Here is a 20,008-nt window from a genome sequence, read left to right as displayed (position 1 = left end):
GCGGGCCTTGTGTGAGGGCCAGTGTCTCCCCTGTCAAACACTCGGTTCTGAAGTTCTTTGCAGATCCGTTGAGGGCGCCCTTGCCTCGCTGACCACCTTGTGAGCACATGTTGTCGTGCGTGAGTTCTCCATAAGAAGATTCCTTTTGGCGAGCACACACTTGGCCTTCCAGCCAGTCCCGGAGCTGCGCCCTCTGCAGCAGAGCGGGAACACTGGGCAGCTCCTCGGGAAAGGCCAGGTCCGGGATGGTTGGAGTGAAGCCTAGTCAGGATTGAAGCAGAATGGCTGTGTCAGAGTCTGGTTTTCTAGAGATCACTTCGGAGGAAAGTGTACGTTTCTGGGCGGAGCATCCACATCTCCTGTGACTCCCCAAGGGGAGCAGGGAAGAAGGGTCCAAGCCTAGAAAGAGCAGGAGTTGTTCGGCCGGGCCTGGGGAGTGGGCCCCGTGAGGCACGTGCCGTTCACGGACTGTTGTTTCTCACGTGTCCCGAGGCGGGTCAGTGCATCAGTCTCCCGGACACAGCCCAGGAGTCCTCCCTGCACCGGCTCCTGACTAGATGCAGGGAGCACAGGAGGAGGAGCTCCCTCAGCCTCAGTCTGGAGCTGACACGCCCACCGGAAAACTCCTCTCCCACCGGAAAACTCCTCCCCCCTAACGTGCTGCCCTCCTGTGGCTCCCAGGAAGGCTGCACCGGGGCCAGAGCAGGAGGAAGGGGGGAGAGCATTGGGACTCCTCGGAGCTGGGGCCGAGAGCTCTGGGCTCAGGGACATGTGGGTCTCGGGCCGCCTTGTGAGAGGTCCCTTCCCGGTCAGGAGGCCGCCCGGGGCTCGTCCGCCCTCCGCTCTAGGGCCTCTAAGGGATCGTGATCGCTCACGTGCTATCAGGAGATGTTAATGATGAGGCGCGTGCCGGGAGCGGCCCAAGTGCTCGGACTTTAGAACGGCCTCAGAAATGCAACTAAGTCTAGGAAACAACAGAATTTAAAGTTAACTAAGGGCCCAGACTTAAAGTGAGAATGGAGGGGGCTTCGGAGACCCTCTGGTGCACACAGTGTTTTGAGGAGGAAGTGTCCCCTGAGTTTTTGGAGTTCTCTGTATTTAATATTTTATAGCTTTATGAGCCTTATACCCAATTATTTCTATATTCATCTATACACATTTTTTGGTTCTTTCTTCAATAATTCTTTTTCCTGATAAAGGTCTCATTTCCAAAATATAGAGAGAACTGACCATAATTTATAAGAAACCGAACCATTCTCCAATTGATAAATGGTCAAAGGATATGAACAGACAATTCTCAGAGGAAGAAATTGAAACTATATCCACTCACATGAAAGAGTGTTCCAAATCACTACTGATCAGAGAAATGCAAATTAAGACAGCTCTGAGATACCACTACACACCTGTCAGATTGGCTAAGATGACAGGAACAAATAACGCTGAATGTTGGAGGGGATGTGGGAAAACTGGGACACTGATGCATTGTTGGTGGAGTTGTGAAAGAATCCAGCCATTCTGGAGAGCAATCTGGAATTATGCCCAAAAAGTTATCAAACTGTGCATACCCTTTGACCCAGCAGCGCTACTACTGGGATTATATCCCAAAGAAATACTAAAGAGCGGAAAGAGACATATATGTGCCAAAATGTTTGTGACAGAAACTGGAAACTGAGCAGATGCCCATCAGTGGGAGAGTGGCTGAATAAATCGTGGTACATGAATGGTATGGAATATTATTGTTCTGTAAGAAACAATCGGCAGGATGATTTCAGAGAGGCCTGGAGAGACCTACATGAATGATGCTGGGTGAAGTGAGCAGAACCAGGAGATCATTGTACACGCAACAAGAAGACTATACGATGATCAGTTCTGATGGGCGTGGCCCTCTTTGACAATGAATTGATTCAAATGGTCAATATCCAGTCAGGAAGAGACTTATTCATACCCAGAGAGAGGGCTGTGGCAACTAGGTGTGGACATAACATAGCATTTTCACTCTCTCTGTGGATGTTTGCTTGCATTTTTGTTTTCCTTCTCAGGTTTTTTTTTTCTTTCTAGATCTGATTTTTCTTGTGCAGTATAAATATGTATACATATATTGGATTTAACATATACTTTAACATATTTAACATCTATGGGACTGTCTGCCAGCTAGGGGACGGGGTAGGGAAGGAGGGGAAAATTTGGAACAGAAGGTTTTCCAAGGGCCAATGTTGAAAAAATTACCCATGCATTATGTTTTGTAAATAAAAAGATATAATAAAAAAAAATTCTTTACAAACTTATTATGTCCTTATTTTCACAAACCAATTGATGTCATTACAGGTTTTACTGTATTTCCAGTTTACCTACATAATTGATTTAAACTGCAGTAGCACGATTGAATTTGTCTTGCCTTCATTTGCTTTCTGATTTCTAAAGAAGTTTTCTTTTTCTGGGAACACATTAGGATTTACTGCCAGTCAGAATCCCACTTGGTGCACACAGGTTGGTTGTTTAAAAGCAGTAAAGAAGAGGTTTGTTTTGTTTTGTTTTTAATCAATGGGGAGTTTTTGTCACTAGCCGGCTGAAATTGGAGAACTAGCAAGTCTACTTCTGAATCTTCCTGGTCTTAAGAAAATGAAAGTAAGAAAAACAAAGGAAAAAATATCGTCATTCTATGTTTAAAAGTTAAAAGCAACGGCACCCTATTACCAAAGTGTTCATGGTCCCCTGTAAGGAAGGGAATCTCAGCTTTTCTTTACAGGTCTAAGCTGCCTCCTCTTCCAAGGCCCTATTTTTGTAAGCCTAGTCATCCAGTCACTTCAGAATGGCCTTGTCCAGCACAGAATAATTTCATTGGTTGGCATGTGATGTATAAGCTAAAGTAAGCCATGTGTCAGCAGGGTCACAACTTGGATGAAACAAGGAATATCTCCATATAAGATAGACAGTCTTCTTAATTTGGACAGGAGGAAATGGTCAACAATATATCACAGTCAGTGATATAAAGTGGTCGTAATATGGTCATGTATTGCTGTTAGACTGCAGAAGTCCTTGAATTTTTTTTAGAGGATTTTGGATATTGCTGTAGAGAACTTGGAAGGATGGATTTCTCTTTCCTGATAATGTATCATTTTTTCTACCACATCTTTCAAATCAATAAATATTTTGAAATAATTTACTGTGTACCAGACACTGTGCCAAACACTAGTTGAAGAAGGGGCCCCGAAACTCTAAAATCTCCTTCAACTCTGCCTCAGTGAGAGATCTGCCCAGGAGAAACAAGACAAACAGCTTCAGTCTGTTACCTGGTGGGGTTGGTTCAGTCCTGAGCTAAAGAATTCCAACCCTATTGAATTAAGAGACTCATTCAATTCTAATTCCAGCTCAAGCTGAAATCCAGCTTGTAGATAAAAAAAAAAAAGCCAACTTGGAACTCTGCTCACTAGCCTAGCCCATGGAGCAGGCTTGGAATGTAGCCAAAGACTTCCTTATAAAAAGAGCAATTAATAAAAACTAGCAATTGTCAGGGGACCTGACATGCTATGCCATGCTATGCCAAGGAAACCTCTGCCCACTGGAATAATATTCTCTTCCAGTGCTACCCTCTCTTTATCTCCCTTACCTATTTCCCTAATGAGTCTTTATGCCTCTCTGCCAGAACTCTCCCTGAGGAATTCAGCCTTTCTATTCTTGCCTAGTAAAGGCTGACTTCCCAATGCCAATAATAAACCTCTTTTATCAATCTAGGTTTTCCTAGTCTGTAAATTCCTTTACAGAGAATCTCTGTACCACCAGAAGGCGGTTCTCCAAAACTCTCTATCCTTGTGTCGAATCCCAAGGGAGTGCAGTTGGTTCCTTTCACCCTGAACCTGTCACTAGACCTTATCATTTAACTCCCCAACCACCAAGAACCTTAATCTCATTTTGATTCCCTACTTCAGGGAACCCCAAAACCTAAATCTCATCACTAGGATATATAAAAAGAGCCACAAGACAGTCCCTGCCCTCAAGGACCTTCTGTTCTAGTGGGAGGAAAGTGGGAGTAGCTTTGCCTCCTCTTGAAACTAATCCACAAACCTTTTGATGTTGCACCTTGGGCTTTCATCTTTCCCTCTTTCCTAACCCTTCTAAGCATTTATAACTGAGTTTATAACTCTATCATACCCTTCCTTTACTTCCTGCTTCTCTTCTACCTCAGACTTCAACTCAATTTGTTCTCTCAAAGGATCATACTTTAGGTCTCACTGGACTCATGTCAGTGATTCCCCTTATTCTTGGAAGCCTTGGAAACCAATTTCCTTTTTCTTTGTTTATTTTTGATTATGTTTTTTCGTGTAAGTAAACCCTCAGAGAAAAAATAAAGACACTCTTCTGTTGTGTTAATGGGAGAAAAGAAATTGTAGGGAAGTAACTACTGGAACTGATACTATTTTGGTGTCTCTTGCACAGCACAGGGATGAGATTTAGATTAGATGCTTCTTCTTTGTGAACTCCTGGGCCATAGAATAAAACTTTTGTATACCAAGAAAAACATATGTTTGTACCTATTTCTTGTGTTTCCTCACTTTTATTTCCTGAAGGAATATATGATAATGCTTCTTAACACGTTTTTCTTTTGTTTCAGTCTTTCCCTAATTAGTGGTTGCAAGTATTTTAAAAGTGCTTAGTTACCAGCTGTATTTCCTGTTGTATGAATAATGTTCATTCCCTCTGGCCTTTCTCCTTTGAATATCTTTTTCTCTTTATAGGTTTCTGTGAGTTTCCTGTGAATCCTGCCATTGCAGCTTTTAGCCAATCTGTTTCTTCCAAATCCTTTCCTCAGTTCTTTTGCATTTGTTGATATCTAATTATAGCTTTTGTTTTTTTTTCTTTTTTCTTTTACTTTTCAAAGTATACACATTGATAATTTTCAACATTAACACATACAAAATATTGTGTTCTAAATTTTCTCTCTTCCTTCCCCCCTCCCCCACTTCTCAAGTAATCCAATACATGCTAAACATATGGACTAATTGCATTTCATATCATGCAGTGAATAACTAATTTATTTGCCAGAGAATGATGATTGCCAGAAACAATGCCAGATTATAATATATGCTCATTTATAAAATCTTACAAAAAAGTATGATAGTCATGAGAAGCATTATTTATTAAATTAAAAAACAGCATAGAAAGCAAAGCCATTTTCAAGAGGACTTGATAAAATGTACAATTAAGCAGTCCCAACAGGTACATTTTTTTTTGGATGAAAATTGGAAGTCAACAACAGAACACAAATTTGAAAACATTTCTGAAAATGGTTATATAAGTTATGTTTCACCATTGGCAGTTGGAACTTCTGCAGTCTAACCTCAAAATGGGGTTGTGGAAATAGTTCTAAACATGATAAAGATGGAAAAAACAGCTGTCTTGGGCCAAGTTTATACAAAAGCACAGGTGTAAGGTTTTTAAGGCTTGGTAAGAATAGAGAGTACCATAAAAAAGCATGGGAAAATATTTGTGCCTTAATATTTTTTTAGATGTGACTGAAAAAATATCAGTGTCTACTGATCTATATTCTTCCTCTTCTATCATTACAAAATCTTTATGAGAATCATCTGCTTATAAATTGGAAGAGTCTTCAATTTGGGTATTTGTAGGAAATAAGTAAACTTACACTATCATTTGACAAAGGAACACCTTTCCTCTTTCACATTTAACTGAAAAATATGGAAAACATAAGATTACACTGTATTGTATCCCACCAGTTTTCATTCAGTAGAGTGATGTATTATAACACCTTTTACAAGGAGAATACATCCATCAAAATAATTCAAGATTGTTTGATAGATAGCAGTGGAAATAACCCTATGGTGCTCTGATCCTAAATATCCTGTGGATATTTGACAGTGGTTTTAAGCACTATGATGGAGATCCAGTATAGAGTCCAAGAAACTAGGCATTGGCCAACACAGAGTACTCTATACCAAGATAAGGTTGAAATGGGTTCATGATTTGGACATAAAGGGTAATGATATAAACAACTCAGGAGAATAAGGGATAGTCCACCTCCCAGATCTGTGCTGAATGAAGGAATTTATATGGCCAAAGAAGAATTAGAGAACGTTATGAAATGTACATTGGGTAATTCTGATTGTGTCAAATTTAAAAAGTTTTTGTACAAACAACACAACTGCAACCAAGGTTAGAAGGGAAGCAGTAAAGTAGGGAAAATATTTTACATCTAACATTTCTGAAAAATCCTCATTCCTAAAATATATAAAGAATTGACTCAAATTTATAAGAATGCAAGTCATTTCCTGTAATGTTCTTCTCTAAAGTGTAATGTTCTTGGGGAGCTTCTGGAGGCAGCCTTAGTTTCAGTTCAGTTCAATAATCACCTCAAATTCAGCCAGGAGTTAAAGTCCAGATCCTTTATTGTTTCCTTTTAATTCTTGTCTCTTTTCCTGGGGCCTGGTTGGCTTTAATAGAGGCCTATCTCTCTCCTTGGTTGCAAGAGCTCTTGTCCTAATGTCTCCAGCCAGCCTCAGCCTCTGGTCTTCCCAATGTCTCCAGCCAGCACAAAGGTGGAAGTTGGAATGAATCTGACTCCGCCTTTGAGAGAGAGTGGTCTTGTGGGCTTCTGTGGGCTTGTGGGAGCTCCTTCTATATACTCTCTTAAAGGTGTGAACTCTAATAAGTACTTAGTACATAAGCATTGTCTATCAATTCCAGTGACTTAGCACCTTGTTTCAAGTTCTGGCCCATATTGATAAATGGTCACAGGACATGGACAGACAATTTTTAGCTGAAGAGATGAGAAAGCCATTTCTAGTCATATTGAAAAATGCTCCAAATCATTATTGATTAGAGAAATGCAGCTTAAAACAACTCTGAGGTACCTCTCTGATTGGTGAAGATATGAGAGGAAATTAATGATAAATATTGGAAGGGATGTAAGAAACCTGGAACACTAATACATTGTTTGTGGAGTTGTGAACTGATCCAACCATTTTAGAGATCAAGTTGTAACTTTGCCCAAAGGGTATGCAATTCAGTATACCCTTTGATCCAGCAGTGTCTCTACTGGGTCTATCTCCTAAAGAGATCATAATAAAATGGAAAATAAACCACATGTGCAGAAATGTTTGTAGCAGCCTTTTTTGTACTGGCAAAGAACTAGAAAATAAATGACTGAATGACATGCTATGAGTGCAATGGAATATTGTTCCATGTGAAATGATAAGCTGGTTGATTTCTGAAAAGCCTGGAAAGACTTACATAAACCAAGAGAGCATTGTGGACAGCAATAAGATTATGTGATGATCAACTGTGATGGACTTGGCTCTTTTCAACAGTGTGGTGATTCAAGGGAATTCTAGTAGATTTGTGATGAAGGGATCCATCTGCACCTGGAGAGAGGATTATAAGGATTGAATGTGGATTAATGTTAGGATTCTTACAAGGTGCTAAGTCACTGGAATGGATATGATTATCTAATTTAGCATGGTACTTAACAGTTCTCTAGTTCAATAATGTATTTACTAGAATTCCATGAGATTCACACCTTTAAGAGAGTATACTTTTAAGGAGCTCCCACAAGCCCACTCTTGGAGGCAGAGTCTGATAACCACACTCTAGGATATTCACAGTCAAGAGTATTTCTAGATTCCACCATGGTGCTAGCTGGAGACACTCGGATAAGAGCTCTCTGGAATCAAAGAGAGAGATACACCTCTTTTAAAGCTACCTGGACCCCAGGAAAAAATTCAAGGCTTATGAAGGGCACAATAAAGGATCTGGACTTTAACTCCTGGCTGCATTTGGGATTACTGAACTGAAACTAAAGCCAAGGCTGCCTCCAGAAGCTTCCCAAGAGATCTCACAGAGAACAATTACAACTTAGAGAAACATTACAGATTAAAGCAGAGTTTTTCACCTTTATTCTGTGAGTGGTTATTTGCTTTTTTTTTTTTTTTTTTCTTTTCTTATTATTTTCCCCTTGTGATCTGATTTTTCTTGCAAAGTGTATTAAAGGTAGAAACATAATTAGAAGAATTGCCCATGTTTAACCTATATTGGATTACCTGCTGTCCAGAAGAGAAGGAGGGAGAAAATTTGAAACACAAGGTTTTGCAAGGGTGAATGTTGAAAATTTTGTTTGCATGCATTCTGAAAAATAAAAAAGTTATTATTATTTAAAAAAGGAAAAAAGAAAAGGGAAATTTAAAAAAAATAAAATTTAGTTCATTGTTTTGCTACATTTTGAGATGCAAATGATTATCTTCTTTCCTTCCTACCCCCATTAGTAGGTGTCTTCTAAAGTCCCTTTCATCTCTGAAGTTAAGATTCTGTCATGTTTTAGAAATTGCTGAGATTCCAAGATGTTGCTGTGGAATTCACTCAGGAGGAGTGGAGCTATTTGGATCCTGGCCAGAAAGTCATGTACAGGGACGTGATGCTGGAGAACTATGAGAACTTTCTCTTTTTGGGTAAGATAAGTTTTATTTTAGTCATTCTGTTACCATTTATTTCTCTTCAGGTGAGTACCAGGAACTATGGCGCTCACTAGGAAGAGAAAGGTAAAAAGGGCCTGTTCATGGAGCTTCTGTACTATCCAGAGAGATCCTGAGTTGAAATACTTTTTAACAGAAATGTCGGTTTGAAACAAGTCTTTTCCAAGTGATGGCAGGAGCAAGTAGGGGGGTAAGGAAAAGCTTCATGCCAGAGATCACTGATTCTCAGCTAAGCTCTGAAGGAAACTAGGATTACAAAAGTTAAAGGGCAAGAACAGCACATGGCAGAGTTGGGGGAGCATCCCATGGTGACCTGCAGAGATGGCAGGGACAGCATCATGTGTGAGCCACTGCAAGGTCAGAGCATTCCATCAGTCCATGGCTGTGGGTGGCTGAGGAGCTTGACTAAATTTGAGTTTGCTGGACATGGAGGGAGAGTCACACAAATACTTTTACATAGAGATGCCCTCAGACCTTTGGGCAGTTTGTGAGCAGCTGTTGCTCTTCCCAGACAAAAAGTCCTTCTTTGTCCAGCTGGAAATCAGCAGCTTCATTCTGCAGCCCTACAGGCTCTTCCTTTTCTCTCTGCTCAGCCAGGCTTCAGTTTCTCCATAGAGCCCCAGGGCAGAGAAGGAAAGACTTCTCCCAGCAGACTAGGAGTGGGTGAACGTGACCCCATCTGTCCTGTGTCTGCACCAAAGGCTGTGTCCCTTCCCTTAAGTTTGCTGAGGGAAATGTCCTTCAGGCGTCATTGATGCTTCTCCACTGGCATTTCCAGACCTGCCCCTTTTCTGTAGAGAGACCAGGACTGAGCTCTGGAATGTCTCTGTGTTCTCAGCACTTCCCACTTATTTGTCCTTAAGCAGGACTTCCAGGAACTAAACCATACGTGATTTCTCGGCTGGAGAGATATGAGCCCCCCTGGCTATCTGGGGAAGAAGACCCCAGATGCATTTCTGAGGGTGAGTAATAACCAGGCAGGTAGGGGGTGCAGTCTCCCAAGTGCCAGCCTTGAACTGAAGGAGCCTCAGGGTTCTGAGTTGCAGTCTGGTCTCAGACACTTCCCAACAGTGAGACCCTGGACAGGTCCCTTAACCCTGTGGGTCTCCTCTGTGGCATGATGTGGAGAAGAAAATGGCAAACTCCTCTGAGATATGAATCTCTGCCAAGAAATCCCTCAGAGGCCTGACCCAGAAATCTAGGCAGAGACAGGGCTCACTGCCAGCAGGAGCTTGACTGGGTCATTAGAGTGAGTTACCTTGGTAATGTTGGGCCTGGAGCTTTCTTTCAAGGTCCAAAAGCCTGAGAAGAGGAGCTGTGGTTGTCCATCCTGCTCTCCTCCTGTAACCTCACCTTTCATGTCAAGAAATGGTTTTCTAGTAAATCTGCCCTTGTATTTCTCTCTAGTCTCAGAAAAAGTTGTTATTCTTCTTGATGGTGTTTAGCCTTCCACTAATCTGCTGGGTTCTCTCCTTTATTTCTATGACTGTTTTCTCTTCTTAAATCCTTAAATTATTTTTACTCTTTGATGAGTCCTTTCCGAGAGAAAAAAAGATAAAGAACTTTCAGGTATAATTGAGTCTGACTTATATTTTTAAAAATCAAACCATTGCTCCAACTTCTTGCCTGTTTTATCTTCCTTCCAATTGGTCTCATTCTTTTCAGGGACAGATCCTGTAAAGATGCCGTCTCCCCCTTCTATCCACCTCCTACTTTCCCTTCCCCACCTTCAATTGGTGCTCTCACTCATTCATGGGAAATTGTCTTTAACTAATTACTGACTTTATTAATAATAACTATAACTAACATACTGGGAGCAGATTTAGGAGTGTTTTACCAGTGTTTGGGATGTATGATGTTTGTATCATTCCCTTTTTAGAATAAGGCCTGGGGAAAGGCAGAAGATCTTAACTTTCCTATGGTGACCTTACAAGTGTCACAACTGCTACTCACATTTTGGCTTTCTATTTCAACAAATTTAGGGATTTTCCTAGTACATGGAAACATAGGACATGAAAGCAGGCTCTAAGGGTCTGATGTGTTACCAAGTATAAAGAGCACGAGCTTCCTAGTTAGCAGACTTGCCTCTAACATTTACGAAGTGTGATACTGAACTATTCACTTCACCTCTCAATGTTCCTTTTCTATTGAGGACTTGAGTCCTGTCCATCACTTTGTAACCCTTTTTGGGGTTTTCTTGGTTGAGATCCTGGAATGGTCTAGCACTTCCTTCTCCAGCTCATGTGACAGATGGGAGAATATTGAGGCTAATAGTATTAAATGACTTGACCCAGGTCCCTCAGCTAGAAAGTATGTGGAGCCAAATTGAATTCAGGAAGATGAGTTTTCTTCACTGGAGGTTCAGTGCTCTGTGCAGCATAGTGGGGACACGTTGCTATTCAATTGTCTAGGAAGCTTTCAAGGTAGATATTTCATAGAAGGTGGAAACCTGTTTTGCTGTAGGGAATTTCCTCATAAATTTATAGCTTCAATCTTGAGCTCTTCTTCAGCATTACTGGAGATCAACTTCAAATGTAATCAATTTTTTTTTCCTTTTTTTTTTCCCTGAGGCTGGGGTTAAGTGACTTGCCCAGGGTCACACAGCTAGGAAGTGTTAAGTGTCTGAGATCAGATTTGAACTCGGGTCCTCCTGAATTCAAGGCTGGTGCTCTATCTACTGCACCACCTAGCTGCCCCTCAAATGTAATCATTTATGGTTTTAGAATTATTTTTCTCTCTGAAAATTTTTAACATTTATGAAGTCTTGGGCAGTTCTGTTACTTTCCTTTCACTCATTTTTGGGCTTCAGCTCCTTCTTGATCATGTTTCTTCTCCCTTGCCCATTTCAGTCACCCTTCTTCCTAATGAAGATGACTGAATCTAGAATTGAGCATGAAGTAGTTTTCTTTTCCCCTCAACATTGAGCACTGGGTGCTGACACTTTTTTGTGTTCCTTTCAGATTCCTTTGTTGAAAAAAGAGTATGTGAAACCAAGAAGTCAACTCCAAAACAGTGTATTACTCCCAGAGAGACATTCAGAGAGACACTCATCAAGGATGATTTCTGGGATTCTAAGTTGGAAAAAGCTTGGAATTATGACACTGAATTAGAAAGTCAGATAAACAACCTGGAAAGACAATCCATAAAGCAAATAATTAAGTGCAGCGAAACTTCATCTAGTAGAATTTCCATGGAGAAGAACCTTTGCAAGTTTAACAAATTTAAGAAATGTTATTGTCACTATTCAGAACATAATCTTTACTATAGAGTATGCTCTCAAGGAGAACCTCATAGAATTGATGAATGCAGCAAAACCTTCCACATTAATTCATGCCTTAGTGTACATGAAGGAATTCAGACTGGAGTGAAAGCTCATAAATTTGGTGAATGTGGTAAGGCTTCCAGCTACAATTCAGACTTTGTTGTTCATCAGAAAAATCTGGAAGAAAAGCCTATAAGTCAATGTAATATAGGTAGGAAAACTTTAAGTCAGAGAAGGTATGTTTGTCAACATAAGCGAATTCCTACTAAAGAGAAACTCCATAAATGTAATGAATGTGGGAAAGCCTTCAAACTTAAGCAAACCTTTAATAGACACAAAAACATCCATATGGCAGTGAAACCCGGTAAATGCAAAAAATGTGTAAAAGCCTGTATATGCAAGGCATCCCTTAATAGACATGAGAAGATTCATCCTGGAAAGGAATTGTTTAAATGTAATGAATGTGGAAATGCTTTCAACTGGAAGACAAGCCTTTACATACATCAGAGAATTCATACAGGAGAGAAACCATATAAATGTAATGAATGTGAAAAAGCCTTCAGATATAAGATAACTCTAGAAATACATCAGTCATTTCATTCTGGAGAGAAGGTTTTTAAATGTAATGAATGTGGAAAAGCCTTCTGGCACAAGGCATATCTTAATTTACATAAGGTAATACATATTGGAGTGAAACCCTATAAATGTACTCAATGTCAGAAAGCCTTTAGGTTTAAGAGAAAACTTGATCTACATGGCACAATTCATACTGGCCAGAAGCCCTATAAATGTAATGAATGTGGAAAATCCTTCATCCGGAATGATCACCTTAAAAAGCATAAAACAGTTCATACTGGGGAAAAACCATATAAATGTAATGAATGTGGAAAAGCCTTCAGTTGTAAAGAAGGTATTGATGTACATAAGAAAATTCATACTGACCAGAAGCCCTATAAATGTAATGAATGTGGAAAAGTCTTTAGACAGATTGGACACCTTAATTCACATAAGAGAATTCACACTGGAGAGAAACCCTATGAGTGTAATGAATGTGGAAAAGCCTTCAGGGAGAAAGGTACCCTTAATAGACATAAGAAAATTCATACTGGAGAGAAACCTTATGAATGTAACGAATGTGGAAAAGCCTTCAACTATAAGGGACATCTGAATAGACATAAGAAAACTCATATAGAAATGAAAGGAAGCCTTAATAGACATAAGATTATTCATACTGGGGAGAAACCTTTTGAATGTAATGAATGTGGAAGAGCCTTCAAATATAAGGGACATCTGAATAGACATAAGAAAACTCATATAGAAATGAAACCATAGATTAATGAATGTGGAAAAGCCTTCAAATGTATGGGAAACCTTAATTTATATAAGAGAATTCATATTGAAGAGAACCCCTAAAAATTCAAGCAATGTGGAAAAACTTTTAAGTGGTATAGAAGCTTTGAAAAATTCATACTAGAGGGAAATTCGTGGAATGAACTGATGTTGAAGCAGACTGAAATAAAATCTAAACTTTGAATGTAACAAAATAGAGAAAACTTTCTTGCCCATCTGAAACTTAAGAAACATAAGATAATTCATACTGGAGAGAAATCTAAATATAAAGAATGTGAGAAAGCTTTCAACCAGCAGGAATGCATAATAAATCCAGTAGAACCCATACTGGACAGGAACTGTTTTCAGTGCTATTTATTTTACCTGAAAATAGCTTTATGGGTTCCAGCAACAATAACAGATTAACCATTTACCCGGGGTCTAACAGTGTCTGTAATAAAGGATCAAAGGGACTGGGGTTACAACCAAGAATTAACTACCCAGGTGGACTGAGCATCTTCTTTCAGGGGAAGCTTCAGTGAAGTTGACTTTCAATCATTTCTACTGAAGAAACCAGAACTAAACAGAAAATTTAATCTATAGTCACAAGAATCAAGAGAAGCATAGAAAGGTAAACAGGGAAATGTATATATATATTATTTAAAGTTTAAGCCGTTTATATCCCTAGGTGGGAAAACACTACCTGTACCTCTTAAGAACTGTTGTTATCTGTCACTGGGGCCTACAGAATGGGCAGAATATGGACTGAGGATGTGCTTGTCAGTGGATTTTGATGTGATGATATTAAAGAAAAAGATATTAAGTGGTGGGAAAAAGTCTATACTGGAAAAAGAGCAAAGGTGTGGTACAATGGGATAACTAGATCACATGAAGAGGTGCAAAAGACCTATTACAATTGGGAGAAAGAAGGGAGAGAGATGAGCATTTTCTGAAGCTTGATCTCAGTTTGGTTCTAAGAGGGAATCATTTAATCATTCAGTTGGATATAGAAATTTATCTAACCCTATAAAGAAGTAAGAGGAGAAAGGAAAAAAAAAGAGGCAGGATAGAAGGGAGGGTAGAAACTAGGTGAAAAAGGTAAGGGGGAAGGGTTGACGTGAAACGGAAGGGGGGTGGAGTGGGTTAAAAACAACTCTAAGAAAAGGAGAGGTGAAGGGAGATAAAGTAATAGGATAAAAAACAAACAAAAATAAAGGACAGAATGGGAAATAAAGCTGGTAATCATAACTGTGAATGTGAATAGGATGAACTCTACAGCAAAATGGAGGCAAACAGCAGAGGGCATTAAAAATCAGGATCCTTGTAATTGCAATAGGGTATTTAAACTGGGGACAAAGTCAGACTCAAGTCAGACTAGCAGACTGGAGCAGACTGGTTCAGACTGGGAGACTGAAGGAGACAATAAAGACTTGGACTTTATTCCTGACTATTCTCATGGTGATTATTCTGCTGAGACCAAGGCTGGTCCCAAGGCTCTCCAGAAAGCTAGTCCAAACATTACAGGTTGCCACTTGTATTCTTGTTTGTTCATTTCTGACTGTTAATGACATTATTTGGAGTTTTCTTTGCAAAAATATTAGCCATATCTTTTTCCAGCTTTTTTAAAATTGAGAAAACTGAGGCAAGCTGGTTTAAGTGACTTGCCTAAGGTCACACAGATAGTTGGTATCTGAGCTAGATTTGAACACATGAAGATGATTTCAAACTCAGTGCTTTACCTATTGTGACACCTTGCTGCCCCAAGATGTGTAGTGTGCAGAGCAATCTGAGCCATTTATTATATTTCTTGAGACTCAGATTTTATAAGATATTATTCCTTATATGAAGTCAGAGTCTTCCTTTGGATTCCTACCACCTGGTTCTGGGACTCCTGATTCTTCCTTTTGGAAATAAGAGAAAAATGGTGATTTCTTCCTTTTCATGATAGACCTTGAAGGACCATCCTAGTCTCTTCTAATCCAACATTTTCTAAAGATTAAGTCCCAGTTCCCATGTGATGTCATGTCAGCTAAAGGGATTCGTCATCATTCGTCACCTGTGAGATCAGGTACAAACTCTTCTGCTTGGCCTTCAAAGAATTTCGCAGGCTTGAACCAACCCAGCTCCCCAGGCTTGTTGATCATTATTTTCCTTTGTGAGCTCCATATCCAGGCAGAATGGTCTCTTCATGCTCCCACACAGAACATTCCACCATGTATCTCCAAGTCATTGAACACAATGCTAGAAATGCATTCATTCCTCAGGTCCACTCAACAGTTGTCTTCAAGGGTCTATGTCCCGAGTCAGGGAAATTAGAGAACCCCCTAACAAAGCCCTTGGGTAGCTACAGATCTCCTGGGTAAGGACCCAGTAAATTCTGGATCCTAGATGTTATGAAATAAAAAATAAAAACTTCAGACGTTTTAGCATCAGAGAGCAGAGTAAAAACAAAAAGAACCCACCAATCACCTTCAAAGATCCTCAGAAAAAAACTAGATTTGTCAGCCCAAATCCAGGATATCCACATCAAAGGAAACTCTTGGAAGCATCCAGAATGATGCAATTCAAAGACCAAGGAACCACAGTCACATTTACACCTGAGTTCAAATCTGGCCTCAGACACTTAACTCTTCCTAGCCCTGTTTCTCTGGGCAAGTCACTTAACCCCAATTGCTTCAGGAAAAAAGAAATGATCAGCAGGATGGTTTCAGAGAGTCCTGGAGAGACTTAGAAGAACTAATGCTAAATGAAACAAGCAGGATTAGGAGATCATTACATAGGGCAACAGCAAGATTATATGGTGATCATTTCTGATGGATGTGACTCTTCTCAAAAATGACCAGTTACATTGGTCTTGTGATGAAGAGAGCCATCTGCACCCAGAGAGAGGGCACTGGAAACTGAATGTGGACAACAACATAGTATTTTCACTCTTTTTTTTTTTGTTGTTGTATGGCTTGCATTTTGTTTTCTTTCCCTTTTTTTTTTTTTTTTTTTTTTTTTTGTTCCTTTTTAACCTGATTTTTCTTCTACACCATATTTGTGGAAATTTGTATAGAGGAATTGCATGTTTAACATTATTGGATCACTTGCTTACTATGTGGATGGTTATGGGAAAGAAGGGGAAAAAATTAGACAACAGGGTTTTATAGTGTTGTTCCAAAGTTCCCTTTTAATGCCCTGACCCAGTTTCCCTAATTGTCCAATTCAGTTACTCTGCCTTGGGTTATAATCCTTCCCTCTTAATGTTAGGATAAAGGTCTTAGACGTTAGGCTAAAATCATTCCCTCTTAATGTGTGATGGGATAAAGATCTTTATCCATTTTAGACATCATTAGAATATCAGGAGCCTCCCTAGTACCTCCCTCTGTTATGCAGGCCTCCATTATGTCATCCTCACCCTAGGTTCCACCCCCTTTTAGATGATCCCCATCCAGGTACCTCCCCCATTATGTCATTGTTCTTGTAACCTATAAAAGAATTTTGTATCCCACATTCACTGCTGGATTCTTGAGAAGTCTCGTTCAGCCTATGGATCCATTGTCCCAGTAAATCTCTCCCATTTAATAAATTATTTAATTGTTCTCTAATCTCTATCTTGCTCAATTTCTCCAGCATTACAGTAGGGATGAATATGGAAAATTACCCATGTACATGTTTTGAAAATAAAAAGCTTTAATTAAAGTAAAACAGATTAAAAAGAAAAATACAGAGTTAAATAAGGGCAGAGTGTTTCTTGAAGCTGGATAGATTTTGTTTTTGGATTTTTAAAGGAAAATGTAAGGTGAGTGGAAAGGGAATGTGCTGGTGTAGAAAGAAAGAAGGAAACAGGACTTGGTATTTCTCCTAATTGATGTATATGAGAAGAATATACAAAGAAGGAGGAAATAGAGAGGAAAGGAGAATCCAGTGAAGCACACACTTGTCTAAAATTAAAGATTGTGTAGAAAAATATCAAATTCAATGGGAAAACCATGGTGGGAGGGTCAGTGATGAATGAAGATGATACTTCTTTTCTGTTGTTTCCAACCCTTCATGACCCCATTTGAGGTTTTTCTGGCATAAATACTGGAGTGGTTTGTCATTTTCTTCTCTAGTTCATTTGGTAGATGAGAAAACTGAGACAAACAGGGTAAGTGACTTACCTAGAGTCAAACAGCAAATAAGTATGTGAGGCTTAGTGCTCTATGTAGTACTGAAAAACACATGCCCTTGATGAGGTGAAATCTAGTTTTCAGGGTTCCCAATCAGGGAACAAAAATAGGATGAGGTTTAGGTTTTGAGGTTCCCTTTTCTAGAGAATCAAATGATAAAATTTAAATTTAAGAAACCAAAATGAGGTTTAGGGTTTCTGGTGGTCAGGGAGTTAAATCTAGGGTCTAGTGGCAGGTCCAGGAAACCAAATGGAGAGGTTTGGCTCCCCTACAATCCCTTGGGATTCAGTGCAAGGATTGGGAGTTTGGGGGAACCCCCTTCCGGTGGTGCAGATATTCTCTGTAAAGGAATGTACAGATCTGAAAACCTAGATTGACAAAAGGGTTTATTATGGGGATTGGGAAGTAAGGTTGGAAATCCTGACAGAGAGGCATAAAAGTCTCTTCAGGGAGATAGGTGAGGATAAAGAGAGGGTCACTGGAAGAGAGTATTATTCCAGTGGACAGAGGCTCCTTGGCATAGCAAGCATGGCAGTGAAGAAGGGATCCCGAAACTCTAAAACTGCTTGAAGGAGAAAATCATCAAAGGTCTTTTACAGATGGACCTCGGTAGCAGCTGAACAAGGACCTTCTGTCCACTGAGAACTGCATTCTCAGTGCAAAACTCCATTTTCCATAGATCTGCCATTATAGAAGTCAGTCTCTTAGTAAACTGATTTCTACCCAACAATGAATTTTCATCTTGCAATTAATAATTCTGGAACAAGTGAATTATTTTACCCCTAAACCTGCAGCTGATTTAAAGGAGATTCTTAACAACTCTCTTATAGCCACTAACCTCTAGACCACTTGATGAGGAAACCCCAAAACTCTTAAGATCTCCTTGAACCCTGCTTCAGGGAAAGGACACCACCCAAGCACAAAAAGTTTCTTCCTTATCCATTGAATTCTATTCAAATTCTAATCCTGGCTGGAACTCAACCCAGAACCAACCTGGACTCCACCCACGAGCCCCTTCAGATTATCAAGAGCCCCACTATTATAAAAAGGGTCAAACTGGAGTCTACTCTTTGCAGAAGTCCCAAACATGGCATCCTTACACCGGCCATATGAAGGATTTCTGTCCACCGGTGCCAGTCCTGGCTCTGGTGTCTTTTTACGTTTTAACCTTACTTAAAAACCCCATAATAAACCTCTTTTATCAATCTAGGTTTTCATTCCTTTACAGGGGACTCTTGCACCCCTACTAGACCTCATTTAACTCTATCCTTGTGCCGAATCCAAAGGGGCTGCAGGCGAGTTCTGTTTGACTCCCTGTACCCTGAACTTGTCACTAGACCGAATTTCACTTAGTTACCCTTTATGTAGAGCTCATCACACTCAAACCGTATCATCAGGACTCTGCAAAGAAGAACTGAGTTTTTAATTGCCAATTTTATAAGGAGGTCTTCGGCTGCATGCTAGGCCTGATCTCCCTCCCAATGAAGCTGGTGGGTGGAGTTGAATTGAATACCTGGCCGGGGTCACTCACTGAGGCACTGAAGAGATTTTCTTCTTCCAGCCTTTTTAGAGTTTCAAGGTCCCTCCTTCATCCCCATCATGGATCAGTAGAGTCTAAGGCAATGCCTTAGATTGTTTCTTAAATAATTGGAAAATAACTGAATAAAATGCAATACAAAGATATGCTATTAAGTTGTGAGAACTGATGACAGTCTTTCATAAAATCCTGGATGATACTAATTTTCATGAGGACATGAGCATTATAAAGACAAACACCAACTCCCAACTGTGTCTGTAGTGAAACTGAGAAGGTTTTCAACTATCTCCTGACAAAAAGATTGTGTACCCAGAAAGAGTCCTTTATTTTTATCCACTGCTTAGTTTAATAGGACTCTTGTGTCCTCTGATCTTTTTTGGGGGGGGGCCTGAGCTGCAAAAACCCTAAATCTCAGTCCCTCCAGCCTCTGGGGGCATCTCCATCCTCTTACTGGGTTCCCATGGGAAACTCCCACCTCCAATTGATCTGGGAATCACTTTGGTCTGGGAAACAATCACCACCCTTGTTGATTTGGAAATTAGCCCCTAATTGCTCCCTAATCCCATTCATAGAAGGCAAAAAAAAAAAAAAAAAAATCAAGACTATTCCAAATGTCACTCTCTTTCTAATCAGGAAGCAGCCCACTGAGAGAGCTGCTCTGTGAAAATAAACCCAGTTTGTCAGAAACCTTTCTTGCAGACTGGGACTGTGAAATCTTAACCAAAACATGCAAAAATGGCCTGTGGATCCCCATTACTGTTAAGAGTATCTCACCACTCAATAGATTCATGCAATTATGTGTTATGGCAAATTTTTTTATTTGTCATATTATTTTAATTAAGGACTGATGAACAAGCATAATTTTTTTAAAGTAGAACATCGAGTTTTTTTTTTTTTTTAAATAAACACCCTCAAAAAAAAGAACAGAAAGAAGAATAGAAAAGTAGTACAGTTGACCAAAAAACAACAGGATAGAATTGCTCATGCTTGTTTTGCAAGCTGTGAGAAGGGAAGATGGATAGTTTTGCAGAGAACCCACTTTTTGTATCCTGCTTCGTTATGGAAATATTCTTTTATTATTTGAGTTCAGCATTTTAAAAAAATTAATAAACACACAGATACCTATCAGATCCTATTGTCTCCAATATGCACCAAGATCACACTGGGAGGCGGTATTAGGAAGTGAATAAAACTAGAGTTTTCCCTCATGTTTACTTCTGAGGAAATAGGAAGCAAGGGAAAGTGA

The 20,008-nt window shown here is 39.7% G+C and overlaps 1 protein-coding gene across 2 annotated transcripts in view; it reads left to right on the top strand.

The window, feature by feature from the left end:
* The window catches only part of LOC141554174 (uncharacterized), a 34,791-nt gene extending 15,060 nt beyond the window's left edge, over window positions 1-19,731 (top strand). Inside the window, exons 3-5 of one of the 2 annotated variants that reach the window (XM_074285798.1) lie at window positions 8,330-8,456; window positions 9,347-9,442; window positions 11,441-19,731. In XM_074285798.1, the coding sequence (XP_074141899.1) occupies window positions 8,330-8,456; window positions 9,347-9,442; window positions 11,441-13,074 (1,857 nt within the window). In that variant the 3' untranslated portion in view covers window positions 13,075-19,731. Of the gene's footprint in view, window positions 1-8,329; window positions 8,457-9,343; window positions 9,443-11,440 lie in introns of both variants that reach the window. The other variant, XM_074285797.1, reaches the window with a different exon arrangement.
* Window positions 19,732-20,008: the final 277 nt, after the last annotated feature.

Source organism: Sminthopsis crassicaudata, chromosome 2, assembly GCF_048593235.1.
Source record: "Sminthopsis crassicaudata isolate SCR6 chromosome 2, ASM4859323v1, whole genome shotgun sequence".
Lineage (NCBI taxonomy): Eukaryota > Metazoa > Chordata > Mammalia > Dasyuromorphia > Dasyuridae > Sminthopsis > Sminthopsis crassicaudata.
Note: the sequence above shows the minus strand (reverse complement) of the source record. Positions and strands in the feature narration are given on the sequence as shown.